We start from the raw sequence: 21,098 nt of genomic DNA on the forward strand, positions 1-21,098 counted from the left end.
CACCCTCCTGTGATCATATGCTGGCTACCGGTTGCAGGCAGCAGGGGGTGAAGACTCTTACATGTTAAGTTACAACAGTGAAGAGGCAACCTGTAGTAACAGATCTGCAGTTAAAGAACCCACCAGAAGAGGGAGCATGCCCCCTCTCAAAGGGATATATTAAAGATGAGAACTCTCTATCATTGAGTTTTTTGGGGGTTTGGGTTCCTTTATTTGTTTCATTTGTTTGCTCATTTGGTTGCTTCTTGGTTGGCTTTCCCTTTTCTTTTCTCCATCTATTTCTCTCATTTTATTCTTTCTCTATGTTTTTTTTCTCTCTTTATTATTTCCTTTTCCCCCCTCTCCTTCTTCCCTGTCTTTTCCTTCTTATAACCTGTCATGAACTCAGGGGCTATGCAAGCATACTCTCTGTGAGGTCATATTGTGTGGAGGTGAACAGCAAGTCCAGCTGGCCCATTCACCAGATAGCAAGCATTATGACCCACCAGTAGGTTCTGAATCCTTGTGGTCTCCTCTCCCACTGTTAGCAAGTGCTCAAAACTGTAAAGAGATAGCACAATGCCCCACTCCAAGCCTTAATTCATAACTGAACAAACTTGGAGCCCTGACTCAGGGAAGGACAGAAGGTAGAACAAATATCAGCAGTGATTGTGTCTCCATTTCTCACTGAACAATGAGATTAAAGAGAAAGATAAGCTAATGCTACAAACAAGGAAAAACCAATGAAAAACAACTAGTAACCTACAGAACCCCAACAAAGGGTCAGTGTCTGAAAGAACAACTATGGGCACAAGCAATGACTATCTCTGAGAATGGTGGTACCCAAAAGGTACTTACAGAGATCAGAGAACTTCTGGAGAGAATAAATAAGAGTAAGGAATTGCAATGGCTAAAACTAAATGAAATTGCAATGGAAATTTAGAAATAACAGAAATAAAGAACTCCATCCGAGAAATAAATAACAAACTGTCAAGCATAGGAAGCAGAAATGACCAAGCAGAAGAAAGAATCTCAGAGCTGGAAGACCAAAACATAGAATTAACCCATTCTATTGAAAATATAGAAAAAAAAACTTAAAAAATTTTTATTTTAGGGATGTGGGGTACAATTCAGGATTTAGAAAAAAGCTTAAGAAGAAACTCTCTAAGAGATGTGTGATTTTATCAAGAAGCCACATCAACATCTGATCGGCACATCTGAAGGAAAGAGAAATGGAAGACACCCTGGAACAAACTTTCCGTGATGTCATTCAAGAAAACTTGTCATCTGGCCAGAAAGATGACTATACAAGCACAAAAAATTCAGATAACCCTTGCAAGACATCTGATGAGAAAAACAACCTCCAGACACATGGTATTTCACCTACAAAATAGGTATAAAAGAAAAAGTTCTAAAGGCAGCAAGGGAAAAAGGTCAGACTACCTACTAGGGGAAACCAATCAGAATTGGTGCAGACTTATCTGCAGAAACACTACAGGTAAAAAGGGATTGGACTCCAATCCTTAATGTTCTCAAAGATAATTTATTTCAACTGAGAATTTCCTATCTAGTCAAGCTAAGTTTCATCCCTGATGGAGAATTAAAATCCTTCTCAAACACCCTATCCCTAAGAGAATATGCTGTTTGCAGACCTGCTTTACAGGAGACATTTAAAAAGGTGCTGTGGACAGAAGAAAAGAGAAACAAAGGGAAGACCATATACTTCATAAGATCACAAACAAACACAGAAACAGAAATGCACACAGCACACTTGCAAAAATGAAGACACACACACATATGAACACAAAAGCTAAATGAAAACAAAGCAGCCTTATAAGAGCATTATGACAGGGACAAAATCTCAGATTTCAATAATCAGCTTGAATGTGAATGGACTAAATGCACCACTGAAAAGACATAGAATGTAAAACTGTATAGAAAAACATGGTCCAACAATTTTCTGCCTCTGGGGAATGCATCTCACCATAAAGGATGCCCACAGACTCAAGGTGAGGGGATGAAAAACAAATGGATCACAAAAGAAGGGAGTCATATCTTAATATCAGACAAAGCAATGTCTAAGCTATCCAAAATTAAAAAAGACATGGAAAGACACAGCATAATGATAAAAGGTTCCATTTGCCAACAAGAAATAGTAATCCTAAACATATATACACCCAAAACAGGAACACCAGCTGTTATAAAGTGGCTACTAGGTAAGCTAAAAAAAGAGATTGACTCTAACACGATCTTAGCTGGAGATTTAAATACCCCACTGGCAACCCTAAATAGATCATCAAAGCAAAAAATCAACAAAGAGATCTGGGCACTGGACAAAATGGACTTAATTGTTACCTACAGAACACTCTGCCCAACAACCACGGAATATACATTCTACTCATCACCACATGGAACATACTCCATAAGCATAAGAAATTTCATGGAAATTTCATAAGATTGAAATGTTGCCATGCACCTTCTCAAACCCAAGTGGAATAAAAATAAATATCACCACCAACAAAATTCCCCCCAAATCCCCCAAAGCATGGACACTAAACAGCATGATGTTGAAAAACTCCTGGGTCAACGCAGAAATCAAAACAGAAACTAAAGATTCCTGGGAACAAATGAAAACAAACAACTTAACAAAACCTCTGGGCTGCCATGAAAGTAGTAGGAGAATTTATATCTCTAAGAATACACATCAAGAAATAGAGCACAAGTCAACAGCCTAACAAATCAACTAAGGGAGCTGAAAAGGCAAGACCACCAAAACCCTGACTATAGTATAAAAATCCAGATCACCAAAGTAAAATCCCAAATATGGGAAGACAAAAAATATCGTAGGAAAAAATTGATGGAACAAAAAGTTGGTTCTTTGAAAGGATAAATAAGATTGATGGATCCCTAGCAAGAAAGATCAAGAAAAAGAGAGAAAAAGCCTAAATAAACTCAGTCAGAAATGAAAACAATCAAGTCACCATTGACCCTGATGAAAAACAGAAGATTATCAGAGATTACTATACACACATGTATGAAAACAAACTTGATAAGCTACATGAAATGGAGGATTTTCTGACATCAAACATCCTTCCAAGGCTGAAACAAGAAATTGAGACACTAAATGAGCAATAGCAGCACAGGAAATTGACTCCATTATAGGAAAACGACTTACTAAAAAAAGTCCTGGACCAGAAGGTTTTCCAGTGAAATTCAACAAAAAATATGAGGAGGAGCTGATACTAATCCTGTTGAAAGTATCCAAGCAATTGAGAAAGATGGAACTCTTTCCAGATCATTTTGTGACACTAACATCACACTGGTACCCAAACTAGGTAAACATCCAACAAAGAAAGATAACTACAGGCCAGTATTCCTGATGAATGTAGATGCAAAAATTCTCAACAAGATTCAAATGGGATCCAACAACGCATCTCAAAAATCATCCACCATGACCAAGTAGGCTTCATCTCCAGGATGCAAGGCTGGTTCAACATCCACAAGACCATAAATCTCATTAAACACATCAACATATGTAAAAACAAAAACCACATGAGTATATCATTAGATCCAAAAAATATTTTTGATAAAATACAGCATCTCTTCTTGATAAAATCCCTTGAGCACCTAGGCAAAGAGGGGACATATCTCACAATAGTAAGAGCCATTTACAATAAACCCACAAGCAACATATTGTAAAATGGATAGATATTGGAAGTATTTCCTCTGAAAAACAGAACAAGATAAGGCTGCCCACTTTTACCCCTCCTAGTCAACAGAGTGTCGGAAGTCCTAGGGAGAGCAATAAGGCAAGAGAAGGAAAGCAGGAGTATCTAATATGAAAAGAGGAAGTTAAGCTATCTCTGCTTGCTGATGATATGATCTTATACCTCAAAAATCTAAGAGAATCTGTCAAAAACCTCCTTGCACTGATAAAGAACTTTGGCAAAGTTCTTTATCAACATGCAAAAGACAGTCCCATTCTTATACACCACCAACAAACTTGCAAAGAACCAAACAAAAAGCATGATCCCATTCGCAATAGCCACAAAATAAATAAATAAATAAATAGATAGATAGATAGATAGATAGATAGACAGACAGACAGACAGATAGATAGGTAGATAGATAAAAATACCTCGGCATCTTCCTAACCAGAGAGGCAAAACAAGTTTTACAAGAAAAACTACAAAACACTGCTCAAAGAAATCAAAGAAGACATAAAGAAATGGAAAAATATTCCATGCTCATGGATTGGAAGAATCAACATTGTTAAATATCCATCCTACCAAAGGCGATCTACAGATTCAATGCAATGCCCATTAAATTACCAATATCATTCTTCTCAGATTAGATAGCAACACTACAGAACCTTTTGTGTGAAGAAAAAATGACTGCAAATAGCCTAAACAATGTTCAGCAAAAGAAACAAAGTGAAAGATGTCACAATTTCAGACTTTAAACTTTATTGTAAGGCTGCAATAATCAAAACAGTCTGGTCTTGGTACAAGAACAGGCATATAGACCAGTGAATTAGGATAGAGATTCCAGAAGGGAAACCTCAATTTCCCCAACAACTCGTCTTCAACAAAGCCTCTACCAACAACCACTGGGGAGAGGAGAACCTGTTCAGCAAAGAGTGACTGGGAAAACTGGCTGATCACATGTAGAAGATTGAAACAGAACTCCTACCTATCCCCATACACCAAAATCAACTCTAAATGGATCAAAGACCTAAATGGAAAATCCCAAACTAAAAGAATCTTAGAAAATGCAGGAGTGACCCTTTTGGGAATCAGAATAGGCAAACAATTCCTGATCAAAACCCCAGCTCGCCATGCCATAAGACATAAGATAGACAAATGTGACTTCATCAAACTGAAAAGTCTGCAGAGCAAAAGAAACCATCAAGAGAGTTGAGAGACAGCCCACAGAATAGGAAAAAATATCTGCCAACTGTATATCTGACAAAGACCTAACATCTAGGATTTACAAGGAACTCAAACGTGCTGAAAATAAAAAGACAAACAGCCTTATTAAAAAGAGGGCAAAAGACATTAATAGACACTTCTCAAAAGAAGACATACAGGCAGCTAACAGATGCATGGAAAAATGCTCAGCCTCACTAATCATCAGAGAAATGCAAACTGAAGCCACATTGAGATAACACCTAACTGCAGTGAGAATGGCCACCATTAATAAAACAAATGCATCAGATGCTGGTGAGGATGCAGAGAAAAGTGAACACTTGTTTTCTGTTGGTGGGAATGGAAACTAGCTCAACCCCGATGGAAAACAGTGTGAAAATTCCCAAAAGAACTATAAATTGGCTTTCCTTCAACCCAGCCTTTCCCCAATGGGAATATACCTGGAGGAAGTCAAATCATTCTATGAGAAAGATACTTGCACATGCATGTTCACTGCAGTCCTATTCAGCACAGCAAAAACATAGAACCCACCATGCTGCCCATCGAAACTGGCGTGGATAAAAATAACATGGTACATATACACAATGACATACTACGCGGTCATAAAGAAGGACCTAATTATGGACTTGGCAGCAACGTGGATATATTTAGAGCCTATCGTACTCATTAATCTATCCGAGAAACAAAGACCTGAATACCTCGTGTTCTCACTCATAAGTGGACCCTGAACGTTTGCCATAATACTATAAGAAAGGGATTGGCAGTAGCGGAAAACTGCCAGGTTGTGTGGGAGGAAGCATAACATTAATAAGCATGTGTGATTTCAAACCAGGAGAAGTGGAGTCCAAATGAAGACCCAAGCTTTACCTGTATGATGATTACTTGCATACTTAATCCTGAATTGCACCCCACATTGATAAAATTAAAAAAGTGATTACCTAGATGTCTTAACTAGGGGATAAGCCTGACCCCCTAGTAGTCAAGCGGGCGGTAACACCATCCACTGAACTTAGAAAGATTGGAGGATGGCTAGAGAGAGGATAATAAACTTATGTTTGGAAATGTTAAGGTTAAGATGCATTTTAGGCACTTTTGTAGACACGTGGATATATGTATTTCGAGCTCATATGAGGTATCCTGCATGGAATTTTAGTTTAAGCTATGAAAGCAGATTGCCAAGGGAGAGACAATAGAGTAAGAAGATCTGGGGCCTTGTCATGATGAAACTAAGTTTTGGTTGTTGGAAAGAAAAGGTGAAGTGAAGAAATAAGAGTGAGAATAAGTTCTTCAGAGGAAGAAAGGAAAGAAGTTCCTAGAGAAAGGTATTTAGAAAAAAGGATTGTTTAGCCTGTGGAATGCTGCTGACCGATCAGGAGATGTTAAAGCTCAAAATGTGCTTTGGGTTTGTTAGGAAGAGCAGTTTAAGGAAGAGTGTTTAGGAAAGTCCAGAATGCAGTGTCTTCAGGAGGAACAGAAATTTCTTACAACCAAATAAATTTCTTCTCCAAAAAGTGATTGGCCTTTCTCCTTGCATACATATTGCTCCTCAACAAATTGTTCCTTTCATTCCATGAGCTGTCTGGGCTCTTACCGGCACAAGTTAATGTGGTGTCCTCGTGGTGACTGCAGTCATGATTTCCCCATCCATGGTGACTGCAGTTCCAGAGTGCTGACTCATTTCCATGGCATGAAACACCATCGAGCCATATGGGGTCAAATGTAGCAGGGCTGTCAACATCACCAGGATACACGAAAGAAGATGGGCATCCCAGTTGTCTGCATGCCACAGTGGCAGCATTCGAGTTCCAGCCGTCATCACACACGGTCCCCCATCTTTCTCTGAATTTCACCTCCAGTCTCCCCGAACAGGAGCTGCTTCCACCCCCTAGCCTCAGGTCAAAATTTTCCATATCTGTAAAAAAAAAAAAAAAACAACCAAGCAGACATGTTAGAAAGGGGCTCAGCTTTGAACCTGAAATAAAACCAACAGGATGCTTAGAAGATCAACCTGCTATGAACAAAGTTACCATAAGTTAAAAAGAAATCTATTGAAAATAGTTAAAAACAATCAAAATCCCAAAAGCTCATGCCATAAGAGATAAGATTGACAAGCGAGACATCATCAAACTGAAAAGTTTCTGCAAAGCACGAGAAATCATCAAGAGAACAGGGAGACAGCCCACAGAATGGGGAAAAAATATTTGCCAACTGCATATCTCACAAAGGCCTGACATCCAGGATCTACAAGGAACTCAAGCATGCCTAAAGGAAAACAAACAAACAGCCCTGTTAAGAAGTGAGCAAAAGACATGAATAAACACTTCTTGAAAGAAGACACATGGGCAGCCAACAGACACATGAAAGAGTGCACAGCCTCACTCATCATCAGAGAAATGCAAATCAAAGCCACACTGAGATAACACCTGGTCACAGTAAGAATGACCGCTGTTAATAAAACAAAAAACAACAGATGCTGGTGAGGATGTGGAGAAAAGGCAATACTTCGCACTGGTGGTGGGAATGCAAACTAGTGCAACCTCTGTGGAAAACTGTGGCAATTCCTAAAAGAACTAGACATCGACCTTGCTTATAACCCTCTTCTGGAAATAGGCCTAGAGGACCTTAAATCGCTCTACAAAAGACACTTGTGCATGCTTGTTTATTGCAGCACTAGTTACAATAGCAAAAACATGGAGTCAACTGTGCTGCCCATCAAAACTGGACTGGATAAAACAAGGTGGTACATATATTTGATGGAATATTATGCAGCCATAAAAAAGAACAAAATAATGGACTTCGCAGCAACTTGGATGGATTTAGAGTCTATCATACTCAGTGATTTATCACAAAAACAAAGGACTGAGTACCACATGTTCTCACTTGGAAGCGGATCTGAAACATGTACCATAATAAGGAAGGGATTGGCAGTAGCTGGAAATTGCCAGAGGAGGGATGGTGGAGCACATAATAGCAATAAGGGCACCTGATCTCAAACCAGGCAAAGTGGGGACCAAAGGGAGGCCCAAACTTTACCTGTGCGATGACCACTTGTGGACCTGATCTTGAATTGTACCCCACATCGGTAAAATAAAAAAATACTTAAGAAAAGCGTATAAGGCTTTTTTCTAAACACAAATGCATAAGCAGAACAAACAAACAAACAAATAAAAACCCACAGAAAACGAATCACCAGCACGATATTCTTTATCATTTTGCTTTGATTCTGTATCTCGTTCTCCACAAAATATTTGTTCGGTGTAACTGGCATGTGAGAAAAGGCACTTAAAGTTTTCTCCCTCTTTATTTCTTTTAAACTCATAACTATTAAAAAATGCATTGGTAACTTTAGTGTCCTCTCTCTTCATTTCTTTCTAAATTCAGTTATAGTTATAAAAAAGAAAAGCAATCGGACATCACATTACAAAGTAAGAAAACGGGTAGAATATAGAAAGTATTATTTTCTACATCTTTCAGAGGGACACTATTAAAATCAGAATAGAACCTCCAGTTTCCAACAGAGACTTCCTGAATTAGGTTTTACTCTGGTTCGACTCTTACCATAACAGCTCACACCAGCATCTTCTCTATGGGTGCAGTCATGGACTCCCCAGTTCGGGTGTTGGCACTCCCAGAGAGCTGACTCGTTCCCATAACATTTGACATCATCAAGCCAAATTTTTCCATATCCAGTCAAGGGTCTTCTGAGAGATGTGGTGAAAGCAAATGGACATCCCAGCTGCTTGCACACGACGGCCATGGCAGCGGAGTTCCACCCATCGTCACACACAGTTCCCCACTCCCCCTGGAACTTCACCTCCACTCTCCCAGAGCAGAGACTGTCTTCCCCAGTCAGCCTCAACTCCAGACCTGTTTCATCTGCAAGAAAGACAGAGACACATTTCAGAGGCGGCAAACGTTAGGAGGCACATACAGGTAGACGAGATGGATGATGGCAATTTAGCCTAAATGCCGTTGTTGTAATTTGCAGGAGAGGAAAAAGAAAAATGCGAGAATTTGAAATGGAAAACTTTGATTTTCACCACAGGAAGCTAGAGACGACCTTGCAGCATATTTTTGTTTTGTATTCTAATGTAGAAATGGAAAAGATGTAAAGACATTTTTCCTTTTGATGCAATTCTCATCCATATAAACCTGGCTTTTTCACAGGCAGGAGGACAAAAAATGCTCCTTAGGCAGTCAGTTTCAAAACGATCTATTCCTGAGGATTATGCCTCACGTTTTTGAAGATGTTTAACTTGATAATTGAAGACACCTTGTATGGTTGATACAATAATCTCCACACTTCTAACCTATTCATTAAAAATGATATTAAATACTTTTGAGTATTTCTATCTGCACATGTTTTAAACACATTCTACAACAAGCCTTTCAGGAGCAGAAGGCCTGATCATCCTGCTATTAGGACTAGAAGTAAAGAACGACTTTAGGGAAAGTCAGTCCTCCAGAGGCCACTGACTGTTCGTAATCCCCTGTCTTAAAATTTGAAATAAGAAAAAAGTCTAGTTATTCTCATGAATATGTATAGGCAAGACCATAAATAAATAACCTGGATGGTTTTGTCATTGAAGCCATGAGACCAAGCGATGTTAGCATAAACCAGCATTTATTGGCAAGCCAAAAATCTCAGGTGCAAATGTTAAGAATTTAATCGGGAAACAAATAGGAGGGCAGAAAAGGTCAAAGCAATGATGGGTGTGCAATGTGAAACTCTGTGGTCATGAGCTTTGTGTGTGTGATGATGGTGCGAGAAAGAGCAAAGGAGCAAAAGGAGAAAGTGAGGCGACAGGAAGAGGAGGGCAAGGAGAGAGGAGGAGAAGGAGGAGACAGAGAGACAGAGAAAGACAGAGACAGAGAGACACAGAGAGAGAGACAGAGACAGAGAGAGGCAGAGACAGAGAGAGAGACAGAGAGAGACACACAGAGAGACAGACAGAGAGACAGAGAGAGAGAAAGAGAGAGAGAGAGAGAGACACTGACTGACTATATTAGGGCAATTCTGAGTGCTGGCGCCTAGACCCTGACAGCTCAGCTGGAATGTATTTTTCACAAGCTCTCACACTACACTCTCTGAAAGTGAGCTATGGGCATTATGAGTTGTCTTCTTTCATTCAGTCTGGTCTTGCCTAGATCATATTCATGAGAATAACTGACTTTCCCCCGCTACATTTCACTTTCTCTAACCCTGGTGCTGCTGCTGATTCCTATTTCTTTTTGCATGTACATTTTAAAACAGTAGTTCAAGCTTGTGGGGGCATTCTAATTCCTGTGCTGACATTATACAGCTCTTAAATCTAGTTAAAGCTCTCAAAATTATAGTTAGCACAATCAAATGCACACTGATGTATCTTCTAATATGATTGACAGTTGCCATTTCTATTTGTTTAACCTGTAGGTTTAGGAGGTTTCTTTTCAATGTGCACATCAGTATTTCTACTGTCACCAAATTTTTACCAAAGAGTGATAAAAAGTTGTGAAAGAAAGTGATTGGTAAGTTAAGAACTTCTATTCTTCAAAAGACACTGTGTAAAAAGTAAAACATCACACAGTTGGCAAACATATTTTCAACACATATTATGGACTATTATCTAGGTTATATTTAAAATATATATACATTTAGAAAAACAGACAAAATAAGTAAATGAATTGATCAGACACTTAACAGAAGGGAAAAAAGGTGTGACCATTAAATATATGGAAAATGCCTCAATATATTAGTATTTAGGAAATTGAAAATTAAAATAAGACATAACTTTATGCTGTCTTGATTGGCAAAAATCTAGACTCTGGATATTTCATATATTAGAGAGGAAATGAGATAATTGGAAATATATTTGCATTACTGGTAGAATTCATTCTGTCTAGTAAGGTTGAAAACATGCACATCCCAGCACCTGGTAGTCCACACTTACCTGTAGACCCTAAGCAAATTCCCACAAGTATGCACTAAAGACATATACAAGAATATTTACACCAGCATATTTGATAATAGTAATAAAAAATTCAAATGGTTTTTGACAGGATAAAAGATAATTTCATTGGTAATACTGACTCATACAAGACAATCTATTTTACATTAATGAAAACTAAATTAATTATAGCCATTGCAACAAGAGATATATAGGCTTTGAAATATAATATTGAAAGATAAAAGCAAGTCCCATAATACTAAATTCAGTGTTATATTTTATAGAACTTAAAAATAAGCAACACTAAACAACACATATTTCTGCATCCATATCCCGATTGCATTAGAAAGTAAGCTAATGAGATATGCACATCCAGAGTAGCCTTCATCTTTGGTGGGGATGACAGGTAGGTGGAAAAGGAGAGCAAAACATCAATAGAAAAAAGTAGTTGACAACAATCCAGTTTCTTGCTTGATGATGAGTGTATGCATGCTCACTACAGTATACTCAACAAGTAGTAAGCATGCTATGAACATTTTTGTCTAATTAAATGTTTTCTTGAACAGAAAGAAATGTAAAACATTTAGAAAGCAAATAAATTGATAAAAAATGTTTGTAATGTGTGACAAGAGGCAATACTATTTTGGAATATATGAGAATATCATACTAGTCCAATATTAAAAAGAAATATTAAAGTTGTATGAATGAGGTAACCATTCAACTAAAATAAATAAGCATTTGAATACCGTAATTACTATCTCAACAACATGAAAACGTTAACTTAAAAAAAATGAGAAAATGCCATTTGGGCTATATATCTTTGGCATTAACTAAAATATAGAAAATAATGAAAAATACAAAAAATTAAAATTTTCTGTCAGTTCTGTTACATATAATTAAATAAAAAAGTATTGAGATAATTAAAATGCAAACTTAATTATATAACCTCAGTAGTCATTCATCAGGTCTTACTAAAATCTACTTGGTATATCCAGATGACAGAAATCTACACAGCCAATAAAACAAGATATCATAAGTGATTTGTAATGAAAAAATGTTAAAAACAATATAGAGAGTATAATTGCTCAATTTGTGAATAATATTTTATTAATTTAAAAAATAGTATATAACCATATAAAAACATAGCACAAATTGGTATGTTAAATTTCTAGTAGTGTTTTTCTCTGGGTGTTAATATCATATATGTTTTCCTAGTTTGTTCAATCCTCTATGATTTATTATCTTGCAAATTTTATTAAAATGCTTTTCTAATTACAAAAATACAATATCCATAGTTTTTAAATGAGGCATTTCACATTGGGAAATTATATGAACACAACATCAAGAAAATAGAAAGATCACGAGTTAACAGTCAAACAAATCACCTAAGGGAGCTGGAAAGGCAAGACCACCAAAACCCTAACTACAGCAGAATAATCCAGAACACCAAAGTAAAAACCCAAATATGGGACATAGAAGACAAAAATATCATAGAAATAAATCAATGAAACAAAAAGCTGGTTCTTTGAAGGGATAAACAAGATTGGCGGACCTCTAGAGAGAATGATCAAGAAAAAGAGAAAAAGGCCAAATAAACACAATCAGAAATTCAAAAGATCAAGTCATAATTGACCCCAAAGAAATACAGAAGATTATCTGAGACTACTATACACACATGTATGGAAACAAACTTGATAACCTAAATGATATGGAGGACTTTCTGACATCACACAACCTCCCAAGGTTGAAACAAGAAGAAATTGAGACACTAAATAGACCAATTAACAGCCCAGGAAATTGATTCCATTATAATAAAACTACTTACAAAAACAAAACAAAACAAAACAAAAATAAAAAAATCCCCTGGACCGGATAACTTTCCAGAGGAATTCTACAAAACATACAAGGAGGAGCTGATGCCAATCCTACTGAAAGCATTCTAGGCAATCAAGAAAGACAGAACTCACCCCAGATCATTTAATGAAACTAACATCACACTGACACCTAGAATGGGTAAAGATCCAACAAAGAAAGAGAACTACAGACCCAAATCTCTGATGAACACAGATACAAAAATTCCCAGCAAGAGTCTAGCAGAGTGGTTCCACCAATACAACTCAAGAATTATCCACCTTGACCAAGTAGGCTACATTCACAGGATGCAGGGCTGGTTCAACATCTGCAAGATCATAAATGTAATTAAATACATCAGCAGATGTAAAAACAAGAACCACATGATTATCTCATTAGATGTATGAGAAGCTTTTGATAAAATCCAGCATCCCTTCTTGATACAAACCCTTGAACACCTGGGCATAGAGGGGACATATCTCAAAATAATAGGAGCCATCTATGATAAAACCACAGTCAATATTACACTAAATGAACAGAAATTGCAAGCATTTCCTCCCAAAACTGGCACGAGACAAGGCTACCCACATTCTGCTGTACAAAATAGTGCTGGAAGTCCTAGGTAGAGGAATTAGACAAGAGAAGGACATCGGGGGGATCCAAACAGGAAAGAGGAAGTCAAGTTATCCCTGTTTGCCGACGACATGATCCTGTACCTTGAAAACCCAAGAGACTCTGTCAAAAACTTCCTTGCCCTGAAAAGGACTTTGGCAAAGTCTCAGCATACAAAATCAGTATGCAAAGGCAGTCTCATTCTTATACACTGACAAGAAACAGGTAGAGAATCAAATAAAAAGTACAGTCCCATTCACAATAGCCTCACACACAGATAAATGAAGTCCCTTGACATCTTCCTAACCAGAGAAGCGAAAGACTTTTACCATGAAAACTACAAAACACTGCTCAAAGAAATCCAAGAAGACACAAACAAATGGGAAAATATTCCATGCTCATGGATTAGAAGAATGAACATTATTAAGATGTTCATCCTATTCAGGGCAATGTACAGATTCAATACAATACCCACTGAACTGCCCTCATCATTCTTCTCAGACTTGAAAACAACAATACAGAAATTATTATAGAAACATAAACAGCCATGAATAGCCAAAACAATCCTCAGCAAAAGAAACAAAGTGGGAGATAACACACTGTTAGATTTTAAACTTTATTATAAGGTTACAATAATTAAAACAGTCTGGTAATGGTACAAGAACAAGCATATTGACTAACGGAACAGGATAGAGATTCTGGAAGCAAAACCTCAATTTCAAAGCCTCCAACAACAACCACTGGGGAGAGGAGGACCTATTAAAAAAATTCAGTAAATGGTGCTGGGAAAATTGGCTGACTACATGCAGACAACTGAAACAGGACACCTACCTATCATCATACACAAAAATCAACTCTAAATGGATCAAAGACCTAAGTGTGAAACTTCAAACCATAAGAATCTTAGAAAATGCAGGAGACAACCTAACAGAAATTGGAACAAGCAACCAATTCCCGATCAAAACTCCAAAAGCCCACGCCATAAGAGATAAGATAGACAAGTGGTACCTCATCAAACTAAAATGCTTCTGCAAAGCAAACAAAACCAAACCAAAAGCCAAAAAACATCAAGGTTTATTCTGACCCCAAGTGCCCATGCCATAAGAGATAAGATAGACAAGTGGGACCTTATCAAACTGACAAGCTTCTGCAAAGCCAAAGAAACCATCAAGAGAGTGGGAAGACAACCCAGAGAATGGAGAAACATAGTTGCCAGCTGTGGATCTGACAAAGGCATACCATCCGTGATCTGCAAGGAATTCAAATGGGTCAAAAGAGGGGAGGACAGGGACAGTCCCATTAAAAAGGGGGCAAAAAACAACAGATCCTGGTGAGGATGTGAAGAAAAGGGCATGCTTGTGTATACTGTTGGTGGGAGTGCAGACTAGTTCAACCTTTACAGAAGACAGTGCGGTGCGTCCTAAAAGAACTAGAAATTGACCTTCTAGATGACCTAGCAATGCCCCTTCTGGAAATACACCTGGAGGAACTCAAAGTCATTCTACAAAAAAGATACCTGCACATATACGTTTATTGCAGCGCTATTCACTATAGCAAAAACATGGAACCAACTGTGCTACCCATCGGAGGTGGAATGGATTAAAAAAAACGTGATACATTTATACGATGGACTATTACACAGCCATAAAGGAGGACAGAATTATGGACTTCACTATAACTTGGATGGATGTAGAGTCTATAATACTCATCGATCTACCACAGAAGCAAAGAACTGAGTGCCACATGTCCTCACTCATATGTGGGCCCTCAACATTTATCATAATAGCATAAGAAAGAGATTGGCAGCAGCGCGGAGCTGCCAGGGAGGGAGGGGGGCACATAGCATCAATAAGGGTCCCTGATGTCAAACCAGGTGAAGAGGAAACCAAGGGGAGGACCAGACTTTACCTGGTGTGTACCTAACCCTGAATTGTATCCCACATCTTTGACAGAAAAAAACTCAAAGAAAAATTTAATACAGAGTGGTGGGAAATACTTCGGCACCTTTATTTGCAGGCTATATTTACGAAGCTTCCAAAATTATTTCTAAATGTTCTTCTTCCCTCAAAATAGCTATGTAGGGTAGTGAGGAGGGAGAAGGTAAGACGGAGCATTGCAGATCCAAAAGTCATCGTCCCTCAGAACTCACTTAAACGGCTTGTGAGAACCCAGGAATCCAGGAACAGGATGTAAATTACCACCACAGACAAAAGGTTCTGATGACAGCAGCATCTTCCAGAATCTGGAGAAACAAAATATAGCAGGATAGAATTTTATATCTTTCTGAGCTATGTTTGGTGACCTCAATGATTTATATCCATAATAGGCAGAAGCAGTAAGATGGATTGTTTTTCACTGTCGAGGATACTGCACGAAAATGTCTTTCTTCTTAGATCCTGTCTTTGTGGCAAGCCACAAGAGGGTTTGCATCAGGGCAGATCTTTTAGCAAGTGCTTTGTTGAAAGTGAGCATTCTATGTTCAAACATGTTTTGAGGCTGTTTGGGGTTGGTTTGCTTTGTATTTTAGAGCTAGTTATCTTTACTTCTCTACTCTTTGATCTACATTCTCCCCAGTTTTATCACTGTATTTTTCCTTCTAACCTTTTCGCCTTACTTTGTTCATTCATTTACTCATTTATTGAGTATGACACACGCATCAGATCCGGTGTCTTGTTATGGGAGTGGAGGAATGAATAAGTACTCTTCCCTGAATTCTACCAAGTGGCTGGTGACTGCATCGTACATGCAAATCAACAGCTGCAGTTTGCGTAATAACTGCTGAGTGAGCTCGTGATGAGTTGCCAAATCTATTCACTTTTTTCAGTCTCATTATTTTACCTGCAGAATCTTGCTACCTTCCTCATTTTTCCCTGCCTTTTCGGTTCATGATCAGTTCTGCAGAGTAAAGCATGTGGAAAAAAATGAGTTGCGATAGGCAGAGGTAACATAGGAGTTGATAATTTATTTTGAGAGTAATAGGAGAATTTAAAGAGTTTAATCAGTACATGATAAAATAGACCATGTTAGGAAGATTATTTTAAAGGCAAGTGGGAAGATTAATTTATAGGGATGTGCAGGGGTAAATGTACAGAAAATGTTTCAAAATAATATTTTTTATCATGTTGAGGGGTTTAGAAAATCTGCAAGTGTTAGATAACTGTCTTGACTAATACTTTTATTGGTAACTTACAGGAAAGATGAAATTAGAATTAAATCAGTTTTGAAAGTGGAAACTCCAGAACAATGGAAACCTTGGAACCTTAGTCCCAGTGAAAATGGAAACCCTAGAACAGAGGACAGAAATTCTAGAACTGCAGGGCCAGCGGGGAAAACACCTCTCCTGCTTGGGTTGTGCAGGAATAGGGATAGAAGGCATGAACGGTTTGAGCCCTAGGCTGGGGCTGCTTGGGTGGACATCTTGCTTTTTCCGATGATGTTTTGAAACTATAATTGACCCCAGGCATTTTTCTAAGAACAAACAATCCCAAGTGAGTTTGGCAACAATGAATAATAGCTGCAGAGGAGATATTACTATAGCAACGACCATCAATCAAAGCCATCATTCTTAGAAAACATACCCCAATCAAGAGAAAACCCTCCCTAGAGAATCAAAGACGGAGAAATAAGTGTGGCATGGGCTACTAGGTTCCCAGCTTCCTTCCCTTTTGTCCAAAACACTTACTAAGTCGATCTTCTTTTTTTGCTCTGTTACTTTGCTGTTGTTCCCAGCGACAGGAATATTTAGTTTCACCAAACCTCATGCGTAGGGTTACTCTAGGAGGTAATTTCATCTGCCTAAACTCTTCCCAGAAACTCTGAGTAGCAGTTTGTAAGAGTGGCTAAAGTAAACGACTAGCTAAAAGAAGATTAGTTATGAGGAGATGAGTTAGTAAATTCTGCCACCACTTCAGGCCAGAACTGAAGAACCTGAACCAAAAAAGGCAACAGTGAAGCCTAGAGGAGAGGCAGCTCTCAGAGTCTAATCACCAGAACTTGTCACCCTTTATGCATCAAACATGCCAAACTCAAGATCTCCGTCATTCCTGTTCCTTTTCTACTTAGATACGTGGCAGGTAGCGTGCTCAAAGTTAGATAAGATTATCTTTTAAGTAACACACATCAATTACGAAGGGCTGTAATTTCTTAAGTGGAGCCTTGCTGGATAGGAGGTAGCCATGCCTCTCAAACTTTTCTCAAAAAAGGAGTCTGTGGAAAAAAAATTTCTGATGATTTTCTAGAAATTTGCTGGTCTTTAGTCACAAGCAAAACAGTCACAAAATATTAAATTGACTGGTAGCAATATTGCCCTGTGGCGTGGCACAGAGACACAGTGCCAAAGAAATAGCACTGCATTTTCAAAAGCCTCAGTCCTATTTAGGCTTTATAAGTCCCAGATAAAGCAAGAGCACTTTCCTTCACCATTCCTTATTTCCACTAAGTGTCTATAAATTATAAGTTAAAAGGTTTCTGCTACTAATTTCAGATGTGCCCCTTCTCCAGCTTTACTTTCTTAGGGTTCACTAAAGAAGTGTTCTTTGTTTTCTTCTCATAATGTCTTTTTTTATTTCTCTCCTTTACTAAAATTGATAACAGAAAGACTAAGGGCTTGGATTTAGCTGGTCCTGGATTTAAATTACATTTTAGAATCTACGATATGACGTTATATAAATCAGTTAGCCCTTATAAACGCTCATTCGTTGTCTATTAGTGAGGGCAATAATACCTATATCAGAGGTTTTATGTGTGCATTCAATTGAAATGCAAGCATTTACTGTGATACCTGGCATCTGGTAACAATAAATAGGAGTTTCCCATTCATAGCTTCTTTTTCATTTCTACAGATTCATATTCTTGTACGACTTCTAATCTCCAGTCTTCCAAAATATACTTTATGTTGACTTCATTGGCAGTTTTCTCCTTTCTTGAATTTCAGTTTTGTCCTCAATATTGCTGCTACTTTAAGCTCCACAAAGCTGCCAATAGGTTCAGTCTTTCTCATGTCCTCTTTTTGTCCTGAATTCATGATGCTCATGCCTGTCTGTGGTTGTGCACACCCTTACCATACCCACCAGCCCCCACACGGTAGCGCAAAAGAAAAGAAAATCCTTACCAATATGCCAGGAGCTTTGATGCCGCAGCATTATGGGTCTGTCTCTTCCTGAGTCTTCAGATTTAACCCCCGTCTCCTCTTTTATATTCTCCCAGAAGCATGCTCGTGGGGTGAAAACACATCTGCTCCTTGCATATGAGAAACCTGTAAAGCCGCGCTCATGGCACGCAAAAGGAGAAGTCGTGATAAAAGCTGAGGCTGCTTTTCCCTTGCTACTTCCTTATCACGTTAGGATATGGAAAACGAAGGAAGTTCAAGAATCTGCCTGGAAGGTCTCACAGCATAAAGGGAACTGCAAACTGCCACCTTGACTTTCAAAATGCTTATGTTTTGCATTTTAAAATTTGGGTTCTATGAAAGAGATCTTGCAAAAAATCATTTTATAGCTCGCTCTGAGAGATAAAATATGTCACTGTGTCTGTTTACTTTGGTGTACCCATGTCAATCAGCTTATGGTAAAGGGATTAGAAGAGTAACATCGCTTGAAACTGGATTTTCTATGAAAGCTTTACTGATGTCAAATATCCGTGGAGATGTCTAACAAAATAAAGTCCTTAAGAATTGGTCTTCTGATGCTGATAATAATGTGAAAGGAAGCACTGACTTAAATCGTTTAAATCATTTGGCAGAGAACTGCAGTAGCATCTCAGCTCACAGTGACTGTTCTGTATTCCGGTGGGCCTGTATGTCTTACTTTGCTTCTTTGGGAAAATTGCTTTTTTCTCTGACATGTTTGATATAGTAAGAATGAGAGATCATATCTTCTTATAGACCAATGTCTCCTTGATTACACTAAGTTCCAGGAAAAGCCAATGACCCCCAACGAGCCCATCAGAGTGCTTCCCAGGGCTTTTCCCCCTTTATTTTATTACGAAGATGAGAGGAACAAGTCAGGATTAGATGCATAAGTAATCGACACGCAGGTGAAGTCTGGCCCCCCACTGGTTCTTACTTTCCCTGGTTTGGGACCAGGTACCCTGTGTGTTGTTATGTGTCCCCCGTCCTACCCTGGCAGCGTCCTGCAACTGCATATCCCTCTCTTGCACTATTGTGATTAAGGGTGAGGCTCCACTTAGGAGTACGAACATGTGGTATTCAGTTCTTTGTTTCTGTGCTAGATCGCTCAGAGTGATGGTCTCCAGTCCCATCTAACTTCCTGAGAAGTCCATGATTTTGCCCTTCATTATGGCCACATAATATTCCATTGTCTGCATGTTCCACATTTTCTTTATCCAGCCTATTTTCAAGGGGCAGCAGGGCTGGTTCCTTGCCAGGGTTTTTAACACCATACTTCCATTAGGAGTAGGCTGACTAATTTAAAAACAAAAGCTAACCTAGAGAAATTAAAGTGACATGTCAGAAAAGAAAAAATTTAGATAAAAAATAGGCCTCATAAAAGTCCATTGCTAAATTCAAAATCTTCATTTCTTTTTGTCCTTTTTCAACCTAGATAATGGCAAACTTTTATGTAGCAAAGGTTAAATAAAAGTATGCTGCAATTAAAAATGCCAAATGCATTATGAAGTCTAATGAAACCGCAGAGTTTCTGGATGTGAGGTAGCTGTGCCTCTGAAGTAATCAAGTGCCTTTTTCAAAGTGTTGTGTCTTTCTGTCTTCTCGGAAGTAAGCCAGATGCCCAAAGTTAGAAGCAATGAGAAGAAAACAGGGACACATTTTTATAAGAAAATTTGAAATGAAAGAATTTGCCGTCCAGGACAGGTCATATGATTGAAGGAAGGGGGGACATAAAGGAGGGGGATACTGAAACTTGGTCTAGTACCCTATTTCTCAGTCTCAGCTTCCTGAAGATTTTGAAGTACAGCGTGACTGGAAACATTTTCGTGCTGACAGCATCCACAGCAAACTGTTGCTGGTAAATGCTTGAACTTTGATCTTGCAGAAATGAGAAATTAAAACGTAAACCAAAGAAAACCGGGCTGCTGCTACTCTTTGACAGGACATACGCCTCCACAAAAATTTGCTTGTTTTGTTTCTCACATTTCTAGTATCCAAAGTTCTCTCTTCCTCAGATACGTGGTAGCAGATCCTACTTTACCAAAAAAAAAAAAAAAAAAAAAAAAAAAAAAGGCATAAAAGATGCGATAACCTGTTTGGGGGCAATAACTGGATATTCTGCTTCATGGTTTCACAGGCTGTGGTCACGCTGTAAACTGGGGCTGTAGTTTCACTGGAAGGCTTGACTGCAAAAGCATCTGATCCCACGGCCACCGTCACCCCGTGGGCTTAAAATTCCCAAGTCCCAGCCCTGACCCCCCGTGCGACTGCATTTGGACAAAGGGCAGCTGGAGGGGCAACGAAGGGCAAATGGTCTATGAAGGCGAGGCCCTAATTCCATCGGCTTGGGGTCCTTATGCAAGGAAGCAAGCCTTCTCTTTCTCTCTCTCCAGCAGGCACAGACCAAAGGCCGCGTGAGGACACAGGCTAAGGAAGCTTTCCGCAAGCCAGGAAGAGGAGTCGTCCCGAGCCAGCTTTCGGGGGCTGGGCGAGGAGGGTGCTGGACCCGGCCAGCGAGTGTCTCTGCCCGCGTGAGTGCGCGGAAGCCGAAGCCGCCCGCGGTGCGCCTCAGGTGGGGGGGCGCGGCCGGCTGAAGGGTGGGGCCGCGGGACCGCGCCCCCGGGGGGCCCTGCCCAGGCCGAGGCCGTCCGCTCGCGCTCTGCGTCCGAGCCCGCC

The 21,098-nt window shown here is 39.0% G+C and overlaps 1 protein-coding gene across 1 annotated transcript in view; it reads right to left on the bottom strand.

Annotated features, from left to right (window-relative positions):
* Positions 1–18,438, bottom strand: part of LOC103260640 (scavenger receptor cysteine-rich type 1 protein M160-like) — a 56,253-nt gene extending 37,815 nt beyond the window's left edge. The window contains exons 1-4 of the mRNA XM_008058287.1: positions 18,408–18,438; positions 15,447–15,539; positions 8,466–8,783; positions 6,499–6,819 (exon numbers count right to left, since the gene is read on the bottom strand). Coding sequence (XP_008056478.1) covers positions 6,499–6,819; positions 8,466–8,783; positions 15,447–15,539; positions 18,408–18,438 — 763 coding nt within the window. The remainder of the gene's footprint in view (positions 1–6,498; positions 6,820–8,465; positions 8,784–15,446; positions 15,540–18,407) is intronic.
* Between the last annotated feature and the right edge of the window lie 2,660 nt (positions 18,439–21,098).

The sequence above is a fragment of the Carlito syrichta genome, unplaced genomic scaffold (assembly GCF_000164805.1).
Source record: "Carlito syrichta isolate Samal-C Ts95f unplaced genomic scaffold, Tarsius_syrichta-2.0.1 Scaffold303279, whole genome shotgun sequence".
NCBI classification, from domain to species: domain Eukaryota; kingdom Metazoa; phylum Chordata; class Mammalia; order Primates; family Tarsiidae; genus Carlito; species Carlito syrichta.